This window comes from Lissotriton helveticus, chromosome 5_1 (genome assembly GCF_964261635.1).
Source record: "Lissotriton helveticus chromosome 5_1, aLisHel1.1, whole genome shotgun sequence".
Taxonomy (NCBI): Eukaryota; Metazoa; Chordata; class Amphibia; order Caudata; family Salamandridae; genus Lissotriton; species Lissotriton helveticus.
The window spans coordinates 440,642,704-440,668,134 of record NC_136065.1 but is presented as its reverse complement, the minus strand read 5'-3'; the positions used below and the strand labels follow the sequence as shown (position 1 = coordinate 440,668,134).

General features: G+C 41.7%; 1 protein-coding gene across 32 annotated transcripts in view; it reads left to right on the top strand.

Moving 5' to 3' along the window:
- ANK3 (ankyrin 3) overlaps positions 1 to 25,431 on the top strand; it is a 1,924,186-nt gene that overhangs the window by 1,865,236 nt on the left and 33,519 nt on the right. For 23 of the 32 annotated variants that reach the window (XM_078642664.1, XM_078642668.1, XM_078642661.1 and 20 more), the window contains 4 exons: positions 1,072 to 1,212; positions 7,082 to 7,772; positions 10,898 to 11,246; positions 15,383 to 15,484. In XM_078642664.1, the coding sequence (XP_078498790.1) occupies positions 1,072 to 1,212; positions 7,082 to 7,772; positions 10,898 to 11,246; positions 15,383 to 15,484 (1,283 nt within the window). The remainder of the gene's footprint in view (positions 1 to 1,071; positions 1,213 to 7,081; positions 7,773 to 10,897; positions 11,247 to 15,382; positions 15,485 to 25,431) is intronic. The other 9 variants (XM_078642672.1, XM_078642674.1, XM_078642671.1 and 6 more) reach the window with 3 other exon arrangements.

Below are 25,431 nucleotides of genomic sequence, written 5' to 3'. Positions count from 1 at the left end.
CTAAACACTTATAAGGTCCCAAAGGCGAGACCTATTGGCTAGGGCAACGCTTGTTTAGTCTGTTGAGGGTAGTTTTATCTGCTCCATCATGGTGCATTTCACCACCATTGAGTGCTTTGGGTCACCAAAGCGTACAGCAAAAAGTGTAACCTTTTAAAAATACCTACTCTGAGTGAATAGAATGAAGTACTAAATTGTGGAGGCCAGTGGTGATATGAGGGTTTGGTCCATGAATGCACCATAGCAAATGCCTGGTAAGTGATGGACAGTGTTTGAATGTGACTTGGCCAGTTCTCTTCCTATTTCTCTACCTGTTGAAAAACAACTGAGTGTCCCTACTGAAGACCTCTTTCTGAAAACCCCTCACTTCCTTTTAGGTGCAAAACGGTACTTTTCAGTCAAATCAGGATTATAGTGGGTACACAAATACTGCACTCTGTAATTTTCGCCTACGAAATTTGTGCAGCCCATACACAGGAATATTTAGGGTTAGTAGCATGGAACGGTGCAAAACATGCTATTCACCATTACAAAGTGCAGAACCCACAATAATGTGGCAATGTAGCACATGTTAAACACCACAACCTAAGGTGTAGGTTTCTATCTATTGAGTATGGTTCTACCACAACCAATACTGGGGCACTCATAATGAGGCCATTGGTAATCGGATTTATAGTGGGCACACCATCTGTTGACATATCTTACTATGGACATTTTTCAGTGTCACTTTCATTGAAACGTTAATAACTAGAAGTGTGTGTTTGTAATGCCTCGAGAGAGAACCTTAATAATTTTCAAAGAAATGTTTGCTTCTCACTGACAATTCAGAAGCAACTGAAATGTAATTCCTATGCCTCCTAAATCAAACTCCGATCACCTGAGAGAAGTTTCAGGAATCTGGTGGATTGCTGATGTGTTCAGACTGAAGAAATCTCTTGTCAAATAATGAGTGGAATGATCAAGTAAATCTTCAACAAAGCTTGTCAAGTTATGCGCAGTTGGTGGGAGTTCTGAAGCTGTTTTCCATCCAGACGTTGCTCTTGACTGATTTTGATTCTCTGTCTTTTTCAGCGGATACTTTAACAAATGTATTGACAAAAATAAATCGAATGGATATTGTGACGCTGCTGGAAGGGCCCATATTTGATTATGGAAACATCACAGGGACCAGAAGCTTTGCAGATGACAACGTTTTCCAGGATCCTGTAGATGGTAAATGATTGTATTAGTTTCTTGTGATGCTGGTTCTTACTTGGTATTACAACTGTTTCATAAGCAGGACATAAATAGCGGGGAAGGCCTAAAAGCATGGGGAGGCAATTACTTTTGTAAAGTTCTGCCATTCTAAGATCTGAAATAGCTACTGATGCAAAGCCTGCATTATAAAACAGAACATTTCCAAAATATACCATAGGTTCAATAAAATCGCACACTGTGTATTTTATGCAGCAGTATTACATAGATATTTTAAGAACTGTTCAGTAAATTAAAGTATGGCTCTCTTGTCCTTAGTTGCCAGCCACAGACCTTTATCTGGGAGCAACAAGTAATGTATGCATGACGTGGCGGAAGCAGGGACAAACTCCCAGTAAATTTAGACCAAGAGTAGCAGTGGTTTTCTTCCCAATGCCCCGGCTGATGTCAAACTTTGCCTAAAAGTTACAGTTTCTATCGCAGAAGCAAAACTTATACATATGTCTAATGAAATTATAACAGGGCCTGATTCTTATGTTCAGGCAATCCTACTATGGGGAGTGGATAAGCAACTGCTTGTGCCGGCCCTTGGCTAGAATCCTGTCTGCAAAATCACTCATAAGCTGTAGCATGAGTGCGATCATATCGCCTATTTTTGCATGGTCTTGGATGGATTGATCAACTCCCTGCAAATATATATATTAGCTACCAAGTATTGTTTTTTTTTTATTTATTTTTTTAAACCAAGTATTGTTCTTAACAGACTACATAGAGTATAAACCTAGTAATAGCCAGTTCACTTCTCATCAGTGTGTTTGTACAATCCTGCGGTTCACCCCATTAAAGTCAATGGAGACATATTTGTTAGGTGAGTGAATAGTAGTAAAAATGAGGTTAGATCCACCAAATGTGGGTGAGTTGACAGGTATGTTATGTGCCGTGTATATGGTTAAAGTTTATGTCCATTATCACTTAATTCATGATAGAAAATTTGACACAGTTGTAACTTATTGAAGTAGTGTATCCACAAAGACTATAGCACCCTGTCACAAATATTTGACGGTCATCACTAATGCCATCAATTAGATCATGTGACATGTCATCAATGATGTCATGAGTGATATAATATACGAGGTCTATAGCAGTGCATGTTGGGGGCACAAGATCTAGTCAGTTCACTAAATTATTACTGGGAAATTTTTGTGCTTTTCATTTCTTAAACAGTAGTTCTGATCTCATTTCAACACCGAACTATAATTATATATATAAACAATTCCCCTTTCAGGCATAGAGTGGTGCATAAATTATGCAAAAAAAAAGCAGAGAACCCTGGGTAGTTCCCAAATTTTGGTGGAGAGGAGCTCCTGTATAGAGCACTCTACAACACCAGTGACACTCTGAATTTGCTCACCTCAAGTGTCTGCATTTCTATCAACGTTTTTAAGTATAGGATTAGCACATTGCCATCCATGCTGAGATAGAAAGTGCCATTTCAGCAGCAAAGTCTTTAAGCGTAGGATTTGTACAGTGCTATCCACGACGAGCTGTAAAATGACAAAAGCCTTTTACCACTCCATACATAGTATTAAAGCTTTGTATTGGAAAAGTGCCATCCAAGCCAAGCTGGAATTAATAAAAGCCACCCCTATTCTTTAGAGTTTAGCGTTGTCCAGACACAAGGGAGCACCCAGTATAAATCAAAACAATATCCTTTCAGGCATAGAGTGCTGCATAACTTATGCATAAGAAAGCAGAGAACTCTGGGTAGTTCTCAAGTTTAGGTGGCGAGCAGCTCTTGTATAGAGTGCTCTACAACACCAGTGACACTCTGAATTTGCTCACCTCAAGTGTCTGCATTTCTATCAAAGTTTTTAAGTATAGGATTAACACATTGCCATCGACGCTGAGATAGAAAATGCCATTTCTGCAGCAAAGTCTTTAAGCGTAGGATTAGTACTGTGCTATCCACGGCGAGCTGTAAAATGACAAAAGCCTCCTACCACTCCATGCACAGTATTAGAGCTTTGTATTGGTAAATTGCCTTCCCAGCCAACCTGGAAGGAATAAAAGCAACCCCTATTCTTTAGAGTTTAGCCTTGTCCAAGCACAAGGGAGCACCCAGTATAAGTCTAAACAATATCCTTTCAGGCATAGAGTGCAGCATAACTTGTGCAAAAAAGAAGCAGAATTGCTTTTATTAATTTCAGGTTGGCTTGGATGGTATTTTACCAATCCAAAGCTGTGAACTGCCAGTCCAGGTCCTTCCTGGCCTGGAAAACAAGCATCCTGGAACCGGTTTCGTGGTATCATCCCTCATCAGCCTGGCTTGCTGAAATGCAGTGGCATAGAGAGCACGGGACCCACGCCTGGGCATACCTTTGCAACTTAGGGCAATTATAGCAACACAAGTCTGTGCAGAGCATGTGTGTATTTACATTCCCACATGCTGCTGACAGAAAATGTTACCTTATAAGCATCTGCTCGTAATGTGCTGTAGATTAACATGTACCCACCATCCTCCACGGAAGCTGGCAATGATCACAGAGGTTTCTAGTTTCTATGATTTTGTATTTTACAATGCACAACACACTGTTTCTTCAGCACTGCACTCCACTTACACTACTTGCCCACTGAGCAGAAAGCAATCTGGGGCCATATTACCACAGTGTCCCGGGGGTGCAACAGGCTTTTGCGCCCTCTTTTTGCGCCTCTATGCACTTTGGTATTATTGAAGGGGCTGCAGATGCTTGTGTGTCCTCTCGTGTAATACTGATAGTGCTGGAGCACACAAAGTGGCCCCATGCAAATGAGGAAATCCCTTTATCTCTGCACCCGCGTCGTATTACAGACATGGCCGCAGAGGCAAAAAAGCTGCCATGAGGCACACTGACGTGGCGCACTGTCTGAGCACCCACTGATAGCCCTCTGGAGAGGGGAAAGGGGGTCCCATGGACCCTCCCAGACATCACCTTGCAGGCGGGTACAGCCACTCACTGAACTCGCCTGCAAGGGGATCTCTAATCCCCCTTTAAAAGGGCAGGCAGCTTGCCGCCTGCACTGTGAAACACGGAGCGGCTTCAAAGCAGCACTTCAAAGTAGCCACTCTGTTTTTCACATGAATGCACTGCCCTTGGGACAGCACATTAATCCTAATATGGCGCATTTTCCTTGATTGCGCCGGGCGCACCTTTTAAAAGGTAAATGCGCTGTAAGTATAATACAGCCCCTGAGGTGAAGGAAGCCAGTATGGAGGCGCTTTGTGGACCAGGGTGGAGCATAACCGGTCTTGTGGCTCAAACTTCTTTGAAGAAAAACAAGTTGCAATTTTCTGGCCCTAACACTAAATGTCAAGAGTATGCAGAGCATGAGAATCTACAGCACTATACACTATGGACAGATCGTTTTATAAACTATATCCACCTCTCCGTCTTCCTGGAAAGTGTGGGCCAAGAAAAAGGGGTGAGTTCCCAAAACATTGATTTCCTATGTTAATTCCCATTGAAGCTTTGCTCTCTGTTAAATAAAAAAAAACAGCCAACAAAATTATACCAAAATTGCCAAAAAGTTAGAACTTTACTTAGAAAGTGTGCTTTTTGAGATTTTAAGTAAATTCATTCAGCAGTTGTTTGAGAAATTTACATTCGAAGAGGTGCTCGGGGTGGTCATGAAAGGGTCAAAAGTTAGGGCAACCTGACAACTTGGCACTTTCAGAGGGAAACCAGAGAGGGCATCCTCCCAGGCCAAAATGTAGAAAACAATACATTTGTGGCACAGGTACTCCTGCGGTACCCATTGTAACCCTTCCATGAAGTACCATGATACTCCCACAATAGCTGCTGCTCAAGGTTCACCCCTATGGTTTCCCTGTACTGTGCAAGTTTCAGTGAGGGTGAAGGTTGAGCACCGGCACTGAGGGAAGAACGCAGGAGTACTGGGATGCCCACAAGGAATAAATAATGAACCAAATGTGGAGTGGGTGTCTATGGGGATGGTCATTCAGGGGGTTTGAGCTGGGCATGGCTGATGACAAAGGATTTACTGATAGTAGTGATGGATAGCTAGGCAGTGAGAGAACAGGCTAGGCATTGCTGGAGAGAAAGATGGAAAGAAGGACTATCAAGGAAAAAAATTGACGATAAAGGTGGCAAGTGTAGGAGAGAGAGAGAGAATAATATAGATGAGAAACTCAAGCAACGACTAATATTAAGGAAAAGGCATACTAGATAAAAAACAAACAATTGAGTTGAGAGAAAGATGTACAGAGATGGTTATGGAAAGCATGATATGGGAAAGGAGCAGGCTGAGATACAGGCAAACATAGATGAGAGGAGGATCGGAGCAATAGAGAAAGGTAGCATGAGATATAGAGAGGTGGGTTGGGTAAGCAAGGGAAGGAGCACAATCTCAGATGGAGAGGAAGAACAGTGGAAGGGGAGCGACAGCAACAGATGGAGGTAGAGAATAAAAGGAGAAATAAAGAACCAGAAGTAGATTGATATAGGAAGAGTAAAAAGAAAGGAAGTGGAAGAAGTGAGTCTATAAGAGAGAGGTAATGGAGTCACAGACAGAGTGGAAAGCATACATTTACGTACAGGAATGCACGAACAGAAGCAGAACAGGTGTAAAAACAGACGTGACAAAAAAGGAAGAAGGGGAAAGGAAAAAGGTCAAAGTAACTTAAAATCACTAGCCAAACCTAAACAAATTCTTTCTTTTTTATGTGTTCTCATCTTGGGGGTGGTGGGTGGCATGGGGTTCAAACCCCATTTGGTGAGGTTGGGTCAATGAGTTTTGCCCAGGCATGTTTAATGTCAGTTTTACGGCCTCTCCTCTTTTTCAAAGCTGCGTAGTTTCTCCTTTCCTCACCAAGACCAGACCACTTTCCCCTTTCTCTCCGCTGCATCAGAACAATCCTGCTCAGCCAACAAGCTATGTCGTGAACGACAGTTACACAACAGCTCCATCTGTCAAAGATGTTTTAAACAATGCTGGAATTCATATCACTTTTTTCATTGTGTGTGTTGACTATCTAATCCTAATGAATTTCCTTTGTCTCATTTCTCATATTTTCTTTTTATTTGATCAGTGTATTTGATTGTACCCATGTCACCGAGAACTCTGCATTCAACAAGATCATCATCATCTTATTTGCCACAATCTCCTCCACCACATATGTTTGCTGTCTCTGAAATCTTTATATAGTTTCCTTCCTGCAAAATGTGTTTTAACAGTCATCCAACCCACTTCCCCTTCCTTTCAATCTAGATTCTGTTCTATCCTCAAATATGTTCTCCTTTTCCACCTGAGATTCGGCACTAAATATTTTAGCAGCTCCATTCCAATTCCCTAGATATAATACATAAGGTTCATAAACCAGCATCGTGTTTAAAGTATTGTTTTAAACATGTAGCTATTATGTTTGGCATGTTAAGAACTGCCTGATAGCTTCTTTCTGCTAAATTTAAAATCAGGTTGCCAGCAGGTTAGGGATGCATCAACATTTGCTACAAGAAAAACGATTTGGTGTATAAAGACAGTTGCTGTCATCTCGTATAATGTAGTTTTCTGTTCAAGGAAATGCTGAAGACTATCCTAAAGGATGTGGTTACACAATATTTAAATGATCACAAATGAGTAATACAGATGTCGTAGCACTTCTAATTAAAATGTCCAAAACCTGACGTCATCACACTGTGAAGTCTGATATTTTGGATACATTTCTTTCTGGATATATATATGCCTATTTGGAATTAGTGCATGTAAATTTCCATTACAGTTGACCATACATTTTCCATATGTGATGTGATTCTTAAAACCATTCTGCATGTCTGTTCATGTGTTGTTACATATATCATCCCAGTCAGCCCATGTGTACTGTCTTCCATAGGTTACACCTCCATCCAAGTGGAACTGGAAACTCCCACCGGTTTGCGTTTTGTGTCCCCCACCCCTTTCCATCACGACGAATTCTTTAGTGATACCTCTAGCATAGAGTCACCTCATAGAACCCCCAGTAGACTGAGTGATGTGTTAGTAACTTCACAGGGGTTTGTTGATGGTACATCAGTGGGACCTCCAGTGGTGACTGAAGAGGACACTTCACTGGAAGACAGCAAACTTGATTCCTCCATGCCTTATAATTGGCTGTCAAAAGCTGAGGCTATCCACCAGAGCCCAGTGTTCGATATGGATATTCACGATGAATCCCTACAACTCAGTAGTGATTGCTGGGTAGAAAAATCTGTCAAACACTCCAATCAAATGCAAAAGCAAAATGAAGAATTTTATCAAACAAGAGCAAGGACTGAACAGTGGGAGAGAGGAAAGTCTGGTTCTGATGAGGAGATGACACAGGAAAGGCTCAAAGCCCTCTTTGAGGACATTCATCTGGATGAAGGAGTTGAGTCGGAGGAGATGACTAAGGAAAAGGTGCATTCTATCCTTAAACAAGTCCAGCAAGCAGAACAGGAATTGTCTATTATTGCAGGTTGGCAGAGTGAGGTATCGAGCATCAATGCTGAACCACCAACGCCGGGGCGTAGACACAGTGCTGAGCTACGAGACCAAGTGAACGAAAGGTATGTGCCTATTTATGACTAATGTCATCTCATTTATATACATGTGTGTATATATATATATGTTAATGTATTTTATATGACTATTGGCAGGGATATTTAAAATAATGTACTGTTCAGACATAATCACTGTCTTCCAGCCTCGAGTTTTCATAGTAGGTGAGCAGGATAATCTTTAACGTAGTAAAGATTGACATTATTGAAAATCTATGGATGCATATACCTTCTGTTTGGTAGAAAAAGGTTGATCGGTATCTTATTCCGTTGCTGTTATTGAGCATATATTTCTGCTTTAAAATCGACACATCCTCAAGTGCGCCGCTTTAATGCATGTAGACCAACCTAGTGACTGTAAGTAAATCTTAAAGTAGGCAGATGGAGTTTTCTTGTCTGGAAGGCCAGTTGAAAACAGACTTTTCTAGGGTTTTTGAAAGACAGTTAATTTCATTTTAGTCAGTAACTTTAGTTTGTTAAGGTATTGAGTCATGTTGTTTATTAGAGGTCTGATAGAGTGATGCCAAGTAAAGCTACGTTGAATTTCAGGAAAGATGACCACAGCTGCCTACTCGGAAGGCAATAATGTGTTGATTTGGCATCATACCTTGTGTTTATGAGCAGCTCTTTCTATCATAGGATAAAACTTGACGTGAGTAGTAAGTAGATGCTTAGGGGCAAGTTTTAAAATAGATTGCACATGGCAGCTGCTATTTGATCTTGGAACGTCTAGACTCTTTTAAACCCTGAAAAACAAATCTTTTTTTTGTTTGTTTAATCACCTAAGATACAGCATTTTACAAATCAGTACAAATCATCAACTTTGAACAAGGTAACCTTGAAATACCAATATACAACATTTTCTTGATTACTCTGATACCTAAATTATAAAAGAGCTTTGCAGTCTTAATTTTCACTTTTGGTATGGCAATATTTATTCATTTCAGAATTAATGTGATAGAGGAGGAAGCTTATAAGACCTCTTAAACTATTCGTGACTGGGAGCTAGAAGTGATCAAATAAAAAGCTAAAGTCAATGACGTTTGATATTGTAGCATCTAATAAGGGAAAAAGGATGCATGAAAAAAATAGGCTAGTGCTATTATGGTGGTATGTTAAAAAAAAATTAGTTCGCCTTTTGACTAAAATGTTCATGTGAATTTAACTTCTCAAGATGGATTATGTTAGAACTGATACAGCAAGTCATGGAAGTTAAGATATTAGGAAAGTGTTATCAATTTTGTTATGGTTAAACTTCCCTGAAAACCCCTTCCTTTTCTCTACCCCGAACCTAAACATAGCACCATTTACTTTCACTGTTCCCTGTCTCCAGTTTCATCTCTTGCCTGCTCCACAGCTGTGCCCCTAATCCTCCAAACTTTGATTCTCTGTGTCCTTGATCACCTTCTGCGATTCTCTGCCAATGTCCACCTCTGTGGTCCTCTGTATCTCCCTGCAACTTTCTCTCCTGCTACCTTTAACTAGGTCAACAACTTCACCATCTTTGTCTACTCCCCAATCCCATCTTAATGCCCCCCCTCTCCTGTGTCTGCTTCCCACCACACCATTCCCCCAATAGCTGTTGCTGCAGCTCCAAGGCCTCTATTCCACAGCATACACCTGCTTTGAAAAATCAAACAATGGTTTGGGTGCATCTAAATTGCCTTATTTTATGAAGACCCAGAATAATATAGCTTCATTCTTTCCTGCACCTTCAAGCATTCAGGAACAGCATCTTAAATCATATGTTTTATTTGGAATGTTGTTGACTGATCAACTTATTGACTCTGGAGGAAAAATATCCTGTTACAAAACTATTAGGTAAGCATTTCTTTTTAAATTAATAATGTAAGTCTGTTGATTGTAGAAAGGGTTTATTCAAGACTAAACACTTGTTCACCATCCCATTTTGAGTATGTAAGACTGTCTCTGAGTGCTCTGTACAACATTGAACCATTTTATCACTACCCTTTTATGGACAAGAAGGACATTTTGTTCAGAGAAACAGTGGTGCATACACCAGTAAAAAAGCAAGTTATGGTCTTTGTTAATACTCCTGTTTACATTCCTGCTTTCCTTGCGCCAGTTATCTGCTATTTGTCAAAATGATGGATATGTACATTAAAAAAACTTTTTACACAACCTTCCAGTCCATTCTGGTGGTATTTATCATATATATGTTATTGGAGGTGCTAGGCAGGTTCACAGGCCGTGTTCCTAGTTGGTGTCCCAGGGTACTTATAAATTAGTTTGCTTTTCTCTGCAGGCTTGCAGTAGAATTCTCTCCAATAACAAATACATTGGTATTTTTGCAGTAGGAGTCTGAGTAGTTTATGTATTAATGTTGCTCTGACATCATTAATGTGCACCTCTAAAAATGTACAATGTCATGCACCATCACACTCACTGGCCTAAAGCTGGTAGCAGATGACCCAAGGACGAAATTTGGGAATCCCATGAAGAAATTACGTGTGGTTGATAGTCTGAAAGTCGAGAGGAATGTGGCTTTTGCAACAGAGAGATGGTAAAGTTGGAGGTGAGGTAGTATAGATAAAGCTGTCCAGCAACAATGTAGTACATGCAGCACTTTTATCACAGTCATCAGCTCTTCGTTTTCCAAAAGCGCTCCTAGTAAGAGTAAAGGCATCGTGCGGAGGGGGAAATGGAGACTGTAGTATGGTGCTAGTAAGAGGGAGAAAATAGGTGGCCTTGGTTAGAAGTGCAATAAATAATGTTACATGAGCCAGTGTTGATGGGGACAGGACGAAGAACGGGAATAGTTGTATAAGAAGGGGAAGTGAGGAATAAAGGAGAGACTCAATAAATTGATAGGGTATGACAAAATAAGTGTTCTCTATTAAAAACAGTTCCAGGATTATGGTAACTTAGCTTTTGGCATAGACCTTGAACCCATCCCTGGTTCAGTATTAGGAAACTACCTTTTGCTAAATCCTCCCGGCTACTAATTTTTGCTTACTCACTTCTCTTAATAAAGATTTGGAAATTGTAAACCTAAGTAACAAATTAATACAGCTCTGCATTGCAGGCTAAAAATTATGTTTGCGGAGAATACCAAATTTCAATTGAAAATTAAAGTAATTTTTAATAGCGCTTTTCTTTTTCTCCATTTATAGCCATGATCAGTCGAAGGATTCTTGTACCTCACATCTGAAAGAAGCTGGAAAGAGTTCCCCTGGGTTAGTGGTGGAAGCAGAGTCTACATTACCTTCAAAGCAACCAGCAACTGGGCCCGGAAAACCAGGCATTAAAGACAATATTAAGCCAAAAACACAGACCTCTTTGTTCGTGGAGGAGCCAACTTTGTCATCAAGCCCACATCAGAAATCTCGTGAGGTGTCCAGCAAAACAGCTAAAGGAGAGCCAAAAACCTCTGTGCCTGTCAGTGTAAAAAGGACAACTTTGGAAGATGGGAAGTCAAAATCAAACATCCGGTTGGAAGAAGGTACAACACCTGAACAGAAGGTATGCATTTATATTTGCAAAACATACATCAGTCACAATTTAATATACTTCTGTATAGTGCACTGCGTTGAAATATTCCCAATACACTTGGTCACAAGAGATTCCATCTTGCAAATGTAACATTGAACCGTTAACACAGTTTGTTTCCTGTTTCCTTCTTATTGCACTCACAAGTTAATTTGTATTTACTGTACAAACTTTAGGTGCTAATGATCACATTTAAAATGTGCTACATTAAAAACCCAAACCACAGGGTAATGAATGTAGAAATAAATGATGTGCACACTTTACTTAAACAAGGATCAACGTAAGAAGTATTAGAATTGCAAATTCTTTTCACGCAGATGTAATAATGACAACATTTCTGTTGTATATTTAACATTAATACTTGTTGGGAGTGCCCCGATATAATATTAAAAAGGCGCATTGGAAGACTGATCTGTGAGATTCTTACAAACTCAGAAACGTGCTTTTATGTTGGAGAGGGATAATAACTGGTCCTAGTTACTGTCTTCACGGGCAGTATTGTTACAACATCCCTAGCAAAACGTTAATTTTATCAAGGAGTTATTGTAGAATAGACTGTATGGTCCACAGCACACCAAGACATTATTAGCTGAGTGATTGCTTTGCCACTTTATACATGGAGAGAGTCAATTATGTGTAACATGAAATTTGCAAATGCAAATAATTTCCTGAAAAGTCAACTCTATAATTCGGCCTTTGATGAAAGATAAGAGTGAATTGTTGATAAAATATGGAATTCAATGTGTACTGTGAGTGTGTAACTATTGTCTAATGCTCTGGATAATAGCAAATAATTATTTTTGTATAACTTTTATGCCACACTTTAAACCAACCAATGGGCTCAAAGGGAACCTGATGAGAAGCAAAGTTAAAACACCCATTGGTAAAATGATGTACAAAGCTTGATAAAGTACCTTTAGATTAAAGTTAGTCGTAGTGGATTTTTGAGAGAAAGATATGTTTGTTTAGCTGAAAGAAGATAAGGAAGATACTGCCCTATTAAAGCCAAGGCACAAGCTTATTCCGGTCCCTTACTGAACATTGAGTGATGTGATTTGCTCAGGCCCCACAATATGCACTTGCAGTTCATGTTACCCAGTAGAACAGTAGGACAAGGGCACTGTGGTCAGAAGGCGAAATATATATTTTGAAACTGTCAGCACTCTACCAGTTAAGTAACAATAATCCTATTAGAATTTCACAGTACTCAGTATGTAAGTGCTCGTTCGTTCTTTCAATAATCTTTTCCCGGTCATAACAATGACCATAAAAACACAGATCTAAAAATACATTTTACATCATATCGTTTTTCAGGGTCAGAATTATAAGAGTAAATCTAAAAATACATCAATTAAAATGTTGCTTCAAAAAAACGGGAATATATAGATTATAGCAGTAAAATGTTTTAGAGTAGCATAGAAAAAATCCAAACGCGGATAGCAAACATTATTACTATATAATTTCAGTTTTGAAAGTTAATAAACCAGATATAATTGGTATTCAGAATAAAAAATAATATTTATCCCATTTAGCAAGTGGAATAGAATTGATTTGAAGTCACCTGTAAAAGCTTATTATTTTTTTTTAACTAAAAGTAAGTCTTGTCAAAAGCTAAAACGGGTATTATTAGAGGACAGGCCTCTTCCTAAATGTTATTGCAGACAAAATATAATTAAGAACAGAAAAACAAATTGTAGGTGTATTATTTAAACATTTTAAAAAGATCAGTCCCTCTTGGTGAGATGTAAAGTGCTTGTGCTTTAAATTTGGTCATCAGAAACGTGCTCTCAAGCTGCTAAACAGAATGCAGAAAACCATAACGTGCACAGTTGATTGTGGTGAAGAATCTTTACATGGGCAGCCTGAGAGAGACCCATACCACGATCCAGAGGTGAGGAAAGCAACCAGATAGTGAATTGAATGTAGCCTTGAACCTCATGAGGTAAAACTTCTGGTTTTTCCACCCATCTTAGATACTGCTGTATCCTAGGCCTTGTAGAAATTGGCAAATATGTATGATCTGAAGTCATATGAATTGATCTCACTATTCTAATCTCCTCATTCAGCATAAACAATTTTTCCTTAACTATAGCATTAGTTTGAGGCTCAATACTATCTGGAGACTCTAAAGGTTGTTTAAGCTCATGTCAGTTAAGATTTTCCTGGCATATGCCAGCCAAGGCATAGAGAATCTATTATTTAAATTCAAGCAGTCACTCAGAATGTTTCTCTAAAAACCTGCTTCTGGGGTACTCCAGATGTTACCCCAGAGTAAAAAGGGGGGCCATTTTGACTTGAGCTTCAAAGTAGCCCATGCACAGTTCACTATGGGAGACAAAACTTGGTCGATTTAGGGATGTACAATATCTGGCAGAGGAACTTATTTTCCATTGCCTGCATTCTAGCTGGTGCTTCATAGCCCCACACACCTTGCTCCGTATGTTCCTACACTCAGACTTTTGGATTTATATAGCGGGACCATCTCATTAACTGGCTGGTGCCCCAATATTTTGGCGGATCTAAACATTTATTCACTTAATACTCCCATTTTCTATATTGTCTAATTGGTCATACCTCCCTATGACAAATTAGCTTCAAACTGGATGCCTAAATAGTTAAAATGAGAAACTTTAACGATTGGGGTCTCACCAATAAAAAGGATTTTGATATTGTGTTTTTTAGGCCACAGATTTCTGATGGTTTACTTTGAGACTTAAATTTGTCATACAACTGTTAAAACCCAGCAGTTAAGTAAGAACAATCCTATTCAGATTTTACAGTGTCACAGTACTCAGTATGTAAGTGCTATAATTAAACATTATCTAAAGTGTGGACCTATTTTTCACAAACGTCTGCTCTTTTGGAGCTATAACATAGCTGCTTTGTCACACTGTTACACATTAAACATGGTAAAACTGTACTTGTGTTCCAGCCAAAGTAGTCCATGTCCAACAAACAGATCAAAGTAGTGTCACCTCAGATCCTTGGTACTCTGTCCCTGCCATAAACCGGTGAGGAGTTTTCTCTTTTTTCACAATCTGCCGGGTAGCTAGGATAACAAATGTTGATGCTTAAGATGGAAGCCTGATGGTGATCAACTGATAGGAGTATTTTGTTGTCTACCCTTGCTCACAAACTGGCTGTTTCATATCAAGGTTGTGATCAGATGTGTGCAGAAGAAACTAGCACTCATGATGGCATCTAGTTTGGCCATCTTGAAAAGATATGTATAATACTGAACAAGAAATAGTGACTGGTTATGCAAACTATTTTAAGCACCTCTCGGTTTATTCTTGCAATTAGACAAGGTTGTTGATGTCATAACTAAGACTACTCCATTTAGATTCCAGACACATCTGTAACAAAATAATTGATGTGTCTAGGCACCCCTGTAATAAAACTACTACTATTCATTTAGGGTGTAAGTCTTAAAAAAGTTGGATAACTCATGTGCAGGACCTGTTTATAATGAATATATGGCTTGGACCACTAACTGAAATATTTACTTAAAAGACACATTTGGAATAACTGCTTTAGACATGAGATTTTAATGATCGATCAAATTAAATTAAGATAAAAAAATTATGTGAATAAACATGGCAAAATGGAAACGTTCGAGGTAGTTTTAATCACTTTGATTTGAACTGATGTGGACAGGCCCCTGTAAGAGAGGAACATTTCCTATTGGATAGACAACATTTTAAATAAAATGAGGCACTTCCATTTTAAAGTATAAAGTGATCACCTTTTCGGCAGCTGATTGTCTTAACATTTGACAGTATTGGGTATAATTCATTGAACTAAAAGGATTTGAGAATATCTATAAAGATGGTGACGTATTTAACCTCTGCCGTTCGCTGTAACATTCACTTTTACCACTGTAATATACTACTAGGATTTGAAAATGATTCATATTAGTGATTCCCAATATAACATAATGTTTAGATTCAACATGCATCAGAACATTTTATAACACTGTGTATGTTTACATATATCTTATAAAAATGCAACTAAGATGGACTTTTGCAATAATTTTTGTTCCTTCATCAACTGAAAATTCCTTTTCTTTTTCTAACTGTGCTGGTAAAATGTGGCAAAAATACATTTAGCAGCAATTTAGTGACAGTGACAGTGAATATGAATGTGTGACAAGCTCAGATGAGGAAGAAAGAATTACTACAAAAATTATTCGTCGACGGATGATCATCAAGGTATCCAGTGATTACAGATATAGACCTAGCGTTGGCATGGATTTGTTCTTGAACTGCTGTGCTGGTGTTAATCGCCTGTGTATCATGCATTAAACTTTTTCCCACTACTACCATGATTACATTATAAAGCATTGTCTTAGCAGCTTTCTATATTCTTCACTGGTGCAAAACATAATTAGGCTGTTGAGTGGATGTTCATTAATAGTCACTTTTTGAAGTGAAACAATTGATACTTTTTGTGTGCACCATGTGATAAATGCATTTTGTACTTAACTACAACAGAGATCTCACTACATTTATGCATGTTTGAACATGTACATTTTGTATTTTTATCCAACTTGAATTTAGTAACTGAACTTAATGTGCCCTATGGGTGGATTTTATATTGAGTACCAGAGCCAGAAGTGTATGGAACCTTTCACAGAAGGATTAAAAGAAATACTTTAGGTGCCTTAGGCCTTACATTTAAAATACCCGGTTTAACTCTACTGCTTTTGACATGCCCTTGCCTTGCAGGATATCTCCATATTTACTGCTCCTTTTCTGCCACAATTGGGAAAATGCTCCGCTAGCAGTCTACTCTTAAAAAACAAAAAATTGCGAGTTACTCTATAATTCCGATAGGGAAATATTAGGAGTTACTAGCCCCATCATAATTAAGAGATTTTTGTTAGCTATGGATCTGACTGGCTGGAACTTTTATGGGGAATTACCAGAGGAATCTGGTGTAGAATGACAGATTCTGGTAGTTCCTTCTTTTCTGAAGGTACCCTCGGGTATTACAAGAGTACACCTTGTAATACCCTGCTATCCCTCCCTTCACTTACCACTGCTTGGGAGGAAGGGAACTAAAGGTCAAAAATGAAGAACATTCCTAATGAGGCCACTTGGCTTTGCTTTCATCCAGAGCATTTGTTTTCTAGTATAAAGAGAACTTGTTGCCACTTTCTGGCCAAACTAATAAAAGGTACTTCTGGTATAGTGTAAATCTACATTTTTGGTCATTCCCCACACCACCACCAAGTTAACTATTTGGTCCAAAATGCGCTGCTTCTGATACTCTCTATCTCTGCTTCTGATACTCTGTCTCTCTAGCAGTAATGTCTGAGAAAAATGACCAGTTGCTGTTGCATATGATAGACAGCTGATCAAAGTACAGGAGAGGTATTTCATTCAGAAGTCATTTATCAGCAGTGGATCAAAATATTTCAGGAGAGGTTACAAGTTAGGAAGGAACTATAATCAAGTGAACCAAAGGAAACCTTTGAAAGGGAAAAGAAAACAGAAACTGGAACAATGTCACTGAGGTCTAAGCAGTCAAGAACATGAAAGTAGGAGCAGATCTAGGCAATCAGTGCTGTGTAGTTGGTCCTACCCCATACTGTGGCAATTGATGAGTTAGGGATGTTCTGTAGATGTGCCAATTTATAGGTCTTTCCCTGGTTACTAATTGGCTTCAGATGTGCTGGCTGGGTGTTTGTGTTACGGGGTGACTACATGAGAGTGATCTGCAGGACAAAAGCAGAATCTGATTGTGGCATTCCACAATACCCTGCTGTGAAGGCTGTCATCACCCACATAGGCCACAGTCTCCAGTGCATTTTTCTAGGTTGGTGGAGTCTCCCAATGCCACCTTTTATCCTGTGGCCGGCCATATATGTGAGGGTATAAGAGGGGAGAGCAGAGATAGGGATGGAAAAGCACTAGATCATAACAGTTTAATCCCTCCCACCAGGTCTTCTACTCTCCTCAAGGATCTAGGATCCTATAAGTGAAATCTATTATGAGCATTGACCAATTTAGAGACATGCTTTGCATATGGTACTGAGTGTTAGAGGTCCCTCATAGGTTGCAGCACTGGTTGTGTAGCTACGAGAGAGACACCCAGGCTACCATTGCAGACTGGCAGGGCAAGTTGCACAGCTAACTCAGCTTTGCTATTTCAATTATTGGTTAAGCCCAAACCTTCCTTTTGAATATATTGTAAATTACCACTAAGGTAAGCATAGAGAACCCTAAAGTAAAGGGTGGGTATATTATAAAGAAGGGCACATGTTTATATGTTGTACATGCCCTGATGGTCAAAAACCTTTCATTGCTGTGGAAAAGCTAGTAGCCGCATTAGCTTATGTGAAGTTACACTCTGACAACTCAACTGAGGTAACTTCGAACTGAGGCTAATAAAGTTAATATCAAAGGTATGCAGGTATCAAAAGCATTGTTACAGTGAGCCTGGCTTGTTGTCTAAGTCGAATTTAATGTAACTATTTTACTAAGGACAACTTTAGAAATTCGCCACTTTGTTGCCCAGGTTTTCTAGTAGCATTTTCTGTTGTAAACAGCTACTAAACTCGAGACCGCCTTCGACCCTCCTGGGGAAACGGGTGACTGACTCCCAGGAAGGATAAAAAAAATTACTTGCAGTGAAATGAGACGTTACCTGCAGTAGCCACTGGCATGGATCAGGGGTGGGGGTCTCCGGGGGGAGGAGGGGTTAAAGAAGAAAATAATAAATGTACTTCCTCGCCACATCACTCCCAGCCGGAACAGGAAGCACCCAGGCTCCCCATAGCCAATCACAACGATGCACTTCAGTAGCGTCGTGATTGGTCTGAGCACGGTGGTTCAGCGCTTAGCCGAGGACTGGGAGCCTGGGCATATTCTCCATCCAGGCTGTAATGCAGCCTGGGTGGAGAACATGCAAAGTGCGCATGATTGTTTGGCCGGCCCGAGACGGCCGATTAAACATTTATGCACACTTACAGAGTGCCCACCAGTCCTCCCCCTGCTCTGACAGCAAATCAGCCCCACCCTGCCTGCAAAGCTTCCGCATCAGGAAAAAATTTAATGATAACAAGTTATTATCATTTTATTTTTCCTTTATGTACACCGCTGAAAGCAGTAGGACGATGCTCCTCCGCCTTAGCGGAGGAGCTGCCACTGGTACCTGTTCCTGGCAGAATGGTCAGAGTAGAAGTAAGCCCAAAAAACAAGGTATAAAGGGGAGGACGCCTTTGAAGGGCTAATTGTGGTCACCCTTAGGAGGGGCTGCTCGTTTGTGTTTGTAGAGAGGCTCGCATCTTGGGCAGAGAGGGAATAGCCATTGTCAAACTGTTTTTTCAAGGGGAGTGAACACCCAAAGTAGCCACACCTCTAGGATGGGTTAGGGAGCTTCACACACCCAGAGAAGAGTTCACAAGAAGTTGTCATCAGGTAGGAGGACCTGGTAGCTTGGTTTGCTAGTTAGCCGCCACTCCCGCCTGGGTTCGTAATTGGCATAAAAGTGGCACCCCCGGCACACAGACCTCAGTTTTACTACTGTTGTGAAAGAAGGACCAAAGAAGGCCTGTCCTGCTATACCCTGGAACCAGGAAATAAAGGCTGCACCAAGGTGCACTGGTCTACACCTGTTTCACCTTGGGGTAAAAAAGCAAGGACTGTGCCTGTGGTGCACTGCTGGAGGAATAGTCGTCCCCGAGCCTTAGACAGAAGAAGTGACTCCAAGAGTCAGTTGGCTAACTCCCTGTTACAGCCACAGGGCCACAAAAGCTTAAAAAGCCTCCCTTGAAAATGGAGAAGCATTTGAAGAGCAAGTGTGATTCAGAATTTCAGGCACTCCTACATAGGGACAGATTGTGCAGTCAGCATTCTAAAAAACATGACTTTGGCTTCTCCTTCCTACCACGGCCAGATTCCAATCCTGGATCCATTGTACTTCGAAGAACTGAGGCTATTGTCAACTCTGCAGCTAGAAGTAAACTTCAAGGAGGCTATGCTGCAGATCTTCAAATGTATCTTGCCTAACATTTACTTGCCTTCTTGCACTATGGACCCTTTGAGGCCTTCAGTCAAACTTCTGCCAGTGGGTTCTTCCCCCACCTTTGACTGACCCCAACAAAGTCAGCTTGCTCTGCTACCAACTCCGAACCATGGCTCTAGTGTTTTGCCTCGGACCTCAATGGTTTCTCTGCCACCAGCGCTGCTTCTAGCTCCAGCAATCTGTGATACACAGATTAATATCAATCCTTGGCTGGAGTTTGCCCTATGTCTCATTGCACCTTAACCAAAGCGAAACCAGATGTAGAGGACGACTCTCCTCCAGCTCCTCTGTCTCAGCAGCAGTACTTCTAAGGATGAAGATGCTTTTTTGATCAAACACGGATGCTATACTTGACCTTCATCAAGTTCAGCATGATAGGAGAAGGACATTACACTGATACTGGTTTGTATACTTTGCCTTACTAAATGCCAGTGGCTAAGAAACTTCACCCTGAATCCATAATGGATTCCCTTTTGGGGTCAGACAGAAGAAAGTACATCATTTGTGGGGGTGACTTTGAGAGCAGTGAAAGATTTGCAGTTGATAGTCATTTCTGAAGAAACTAAGGCTAATATCCTAACGGATATTTTGCACCCTGGCTCTTCCACCTCAGTGCCTCTATTGCCATTTAATGAGTCCTTGGTCTACCTAATTATTGCAGCAAGGTTAAAACCATTCTCTTCCCGGCAGTGAAGTGCCCAATACCTAGACACCATAGGCCAGTGACTGTAGATCCTAACCACCTTTATGTATCGCTCTACTCCAGAGAGCCTTGTGGTGCAAGCCTTCACTGGGAATGTCAGTCATAATTCTTTTGCTTCTACTTTACCAGAAAGGGAATGAAAAAGAAGGGGCAGGAAGTTTTTTTTTTCTGTGGGAAGTCTGACACTACGCTCCTTTAATGCCATCTGAACTGCTACAGTGACACTGACTGGGACATGAAGTTTTTCCCAGGTAACTTTTACACATGCGTGATGTTTTCAGTCAAAATATCCATGATGGTGAGTATGTAGCCAAGCAAGATCCTTCATGGAGCCCTGGATACCACTGACTCTGTAGCTTGTGCAATAGCCACCATTGTCATTATTAAATGTTAAGCCTGGATGCTGTTTATCTGAGCAGTGCTCGATTCTGTTAGACCCTAAAGCCTCAGGGTGGTCTTCCCCCAATTTTTTGCCTACCACCTCCACTTTTCTGACCTCATTGTTGCTGGCTTTATGACTGCTAACAAGTGCTTTTGTTCCCGCACCTAAATATGGTAATATTGATTCATCCCCACTTCGCATATTTCATTTACTTCTAAGTCCATAGTAAAGTGCAGTACATGTGCCCAGGGACTGTCAGTTAAATGCTATTAGTGGGCCTGTGGCACTTATTGTGCAACTCACTCAAGAAGCACTCTAACTGTGGCTCGGGCCTGCCATTAGACAGCCTGTGTGCACAGTTTACCCGATTATTTCCACCTGGCAAGATAAACCTCTTGCCCAGCCCAAACCTTTCCTTTTTGTACATATAAATCACAGCTAAAGTAGGCCCGAACAACCCACAGGGCAGGGTGCAATGTATTTAAAAGGTAGGCCATGTACATTTAAGTTTTACATGTCCTTGTAATGAAAAACTCTCAGATTCGTTTTTAACTACTGCAAGGCCTCTTTCTCTCCCATAAAATAAAAATCCGATTTACCTTCTTAAATATTTTAAGTGTAGTTCTGTTGGACATGGCACTTCTTAGGGGAATTTCGCTGAAACATTTTTCTTTTTGTCCTCCGGGTTTTTGCCAATTCTCTTTTTGTGACCTTAGGACTCTGGGCTCTTCCCCACTGTACTGCAGTGGGAAAGTGTGTGCGCCATTCCTGCACAAGTCAGGATAGGGTGCTTTCTTGATTGGGTTAGGTATTTTACCTGTGAGTTCCCTGTAAAAAGGTACACCACATACCCAGGGCAGGTGTGACACTGGCTACTATGGGGACGCCACATTGATTGTGCCACCCACCTGAATAGCCTGTCAAATATGTCTCATACTCATGGTGGCCTGTCCTACTCTGTAGCCAACCCTGAAGGGGCTCTTCAACATCACAAAACTGGGGTAGATGAGTGGCCGGGTAGGTACATCTGCATATGCACTGCTCAGGTAAGGATGAATCCCCATGTAGGATTTCCCTACCTAGGCGGTCGGCTCTCCCAATAGGACACTTCCTGGGTGTGGCCGATTCTCTTGTTAAGACCTTATGGCCTGGGGAACTTTCCAGCTGTAAGCACAGTGTGAAAGTGCACCTACCCTTTCTACACACGTTAGGAAGGAAGGCTCACCTGAGGTTTCTAAAATGTTGGTCTGGTCTGCCGTGGCCAGCCAGTGGGTGCACACTCGCACCGATTATGTTTTAAGACCTGGATCCGGCCTGCCATTGCAGGCGGGTGTGCGTACTCGTACCAAGGGTGCACGTAAATGCGTGCCATTCTGGTATGCACTTTGCACCGATGGTGCTCCTAACTACATGTCCGGCCTGCTTTTGTAGGCTGGTATGTGCTGTGCTCTGATGGGGCTCTTAAAGACCTGTCCAGCCTTCCAGTGGAGGCTGGTGTGTGCTTTGCACTGTGGGTGCTCTTAAATACGTGACCAGCCGCCCGTTGCAGGTTGCTGTGTGCTTTACACCAATGGTGCTCTTAAAGATGTGTTCAGCCTGCCATTGCAGACTGGTATGTGCCTTTCCACCGATAGTGCTCTTAAATACGTGTCCAGCCTGCCATTGCAGGCTGATGCATGCAATTGCGCGTTTACTCAGACTGGCCTGTTTAAGTCCCTGGCCATTCTGGACCTTTCACCTCCACCTGAGTACCTCAAAGGTATGTCTTAAGGGATGAAGCGAATGGAAGGTGAAAGGTAGGACAGGTACACATATGTGTCCCCTGCCCAGGTAGTAAGGACTACCCGTGCTTGTTTTCACTGCCTATGAGGTTTGCCCTTCCCATAGGCTAACATGGGGAAATGGTTAAAATCACTTCAGATTGCAGTGGAGCAGCCTCATGATGTTTCATATCATTGGATTTGCAACAACAACCACTTGCCAGTGGTGTGGGTGGCTTTGTCGTAATTCACACAGAAATGCCACTGCTAGAAAGTGGGCATTTCTGTGCTCAAAACTCTTTGTGTGCCTTGGTGCTTGGTTCCAGTCCCATCTGGAGGTTGGGGGAGTACATCAAGGTGTTCCCCAGTGGCAGCTATAAAACATTAGGCATGAAACTTGAACAACAGACCTCTGCCATGTGCGGGCTGGCTGGAGAGACTGGAGAAAGAGGTTTTGACACTTGGTCTCTGGCGCCATATCATGGCCCCACTAAAGATAAAGATCTACATTGCACTGCCTCATGGCAAACAGAACAGAAATTTAGGGGAGACATCTGTGGTTCAAAGGGAGATCCTTTGACTCACCCCAACTTCGAAGGCACACTCCAGTATAACTAATGTTGCCATACTTCAGCACGGAGTGAGATACGCTTATGGGGACATAAGATTGGAGAACCTGGACTACATTGCCAGAGGACTCTGTTGTGCACAAGGAGGATTACTGCCATTGAAAGGGACCGCATGCCCTTTCTCAATAGTTGCTGGCCTGGGCCGACTACCTGCTGCTATGTGGCACCCTGAAGTGTACTCTCCAAGGGCTTGTCAAGCTTTCCACCTGTTCTCTCAGAGGTCTCGGGGACATCAAAGATCTCGTAATAGGGGCCCACACCATCTAACTGTGACACCTAAAGCACAGTGCCCTCTCAAGTGCCCACATAGTTTCCTGGATTCCACCTGGTAGCACGGCATGGAACTAAGAATTACACCTGGAGCCCGGATCTCCTTGTGCGGAGCCCAAAGTCTGGCCTGCATCTAAGGAGTGTGGCCACCTCATCATGGAGACCTTGGCACGCATAAGAGTCTTGTGGGTGGGAGCTGATTCACTGGTTGCGGGACCCAAGTGGCCCACTTCCTCGATCATGCTGCATCTCTCTCTTGCGACACGCCGACTGCATGCTCATTGCGTGCAGTGTCCAATTCATGGGTTGCAACCCTCGGAGGTGGGGGTGTAACTGTAGTAGGATCTCAATGTACCTTGTGGAGCACTGTTGAACTTGCACCTGTGTGTTTGACCGGAACTGTCTGGTGTAACCAAAATTGACGTGCACCGGACGTTTTGCCTAATTTCCAGGGAGGCACGGAATTTGCAACTCTTCGTTGTGTGTGTGACCGGAGCTGTCTTGTGCTGCCAACATCGATGTGCACCGGACGTTGTGCCTCTTTTCCAAGGAGGTATGTATTTTGCAACTCTTCATTGTGTGTGACCGGAACGGGCTGGTGTGACCTGTTTCACCGTGCACCCGATGTTGTGCCTGGATTACCTGGGTGCGACTCAGATCAACGTGTACCTGACAGGGTGCCTCCTCATTCCAAGAGCCCCCGCCCCTTTTCATTCTCTATTCATCTGCTGTTTCCCTACTGGAACCTCCATTTGGCAGACCATCTGCCCTCTCTTCACCCGGCCTTCCCTGATGACACTGTGTTACCAGCTAGAATTGCCCGGCTCAGGCCAGGGTGGTGAGAGCGACTGACTGGACTGGAGGAACACTTCTGAGCACAATCAGAAGCGGGTCAAGTGACTGTGTGACCCCCCTATGCTTCACAGAACTGGGCTGGTGCCCAAAGGCCTTTGGCATGATAATCTATTGCCCTCGGCCTGTGTCTGCTCTGCATCCTGTGGGTGAACGTCTCGAGTAGTTGCCAAACCCCTTTTGCCTCCTAATTGACCTTGCCGCCTACCCCCACCTGCTTCCTGCGACTCTGATTAGGAGTGACTTCAGCTGCATGAACGGAGAGGACATGGTGTTTCCAATCTGTGGGTGTAGGATAGTCGGGGTGAGTTGGAGGGCAGAGGGAGGCTTGGGGCCACAGGGTCTGCAGTGTGTTGTAACCAGTTGACCTCCTGAGTATCAGTGCACCGCATTAGGGTGCTGAGCTAATGTGTGTGTGACCGCTTATGTACGTGCTTGTCTGATGCTGTTGCACCATGTGGTGAGTGTGTGTGTGTGTGTGTGTGTGGGAGTGACCGTGGAGAGCCACCTGTGATTTGCTAGAATAGCATTACGTTTGACATTGGTTTAACCTGTGCAACCTCGGCCCGCGGTGCTGCTAAAAAGTGTTATAATTTGTTGTATGTACATATTTCTAATATTTCTAATACTGTTGTGACTCGGGGTGCACCTATAACTGTGTAGTATTGAATTGTGAGAATTGATAGTGTGGGCCATGGTTGACAACGTATTGCACAGCATAAAGGTGTTGGGGGTATAGATTAGAATCTTTCCCAACTGTGCATATTACTGATGTCATTTGAACACAACTGGGCCGAGTACTTCTAGGAATATTTCCCAACGTGATTTATGCTCAGAGATGCATGATGTTTATGTTGTGTTGATTATTATGCATGTATAATGCAAACATTATTTACATACATCGTGTGTGAAGTCTTTTTCATGATGTTCAAGGTATTTATCATGAGTGAGTGCTGCACCAATGTTTTACACATTGCCTCTTTTGTAAGCCTGACTGCTCAGTGCTAAGCTACCCCAGGGTGAGTGCAGGTTATACAGTGTATGTAATCACCCGCGCCAGAGGGGAGTGGTAGGTTCTGCCTGGCTGGGATACTGCCTCCGCCAACCAGAAAGCACCTGATCCAACAAGCTGCGATTGGGGAGAGAAGATCTTTTCAAGTCTTGTGGCTCTGGAATCACAATTTAAAATCACAAGTCGGATATTAAATTGCAAATCTGAAAATGCTGATTTTAGAAAGTTAGTGTAGAGAAAAGTGGGCAACCCAATATACCCTTGGAGGCTTGGGTAATCTAAATTTTAACAGGTAAGTGTGCCTTCAAGGGACTTTTTTTATGACATACATTAATAAACATTAATACTTCCTTCAATGTTTGCAAGCTGTATTTGGTAGCTCACTTTTTAATTCTTTCAAACTCAAATAAACAATTTCAATTTTCTTAAATCAGAAAACAAATTCCTTACACGGGTGTCTATATTTCAAAAGCGTAAATGTATATTCACAAGATATTTTAAAAGGGTGCAAAACAGTAA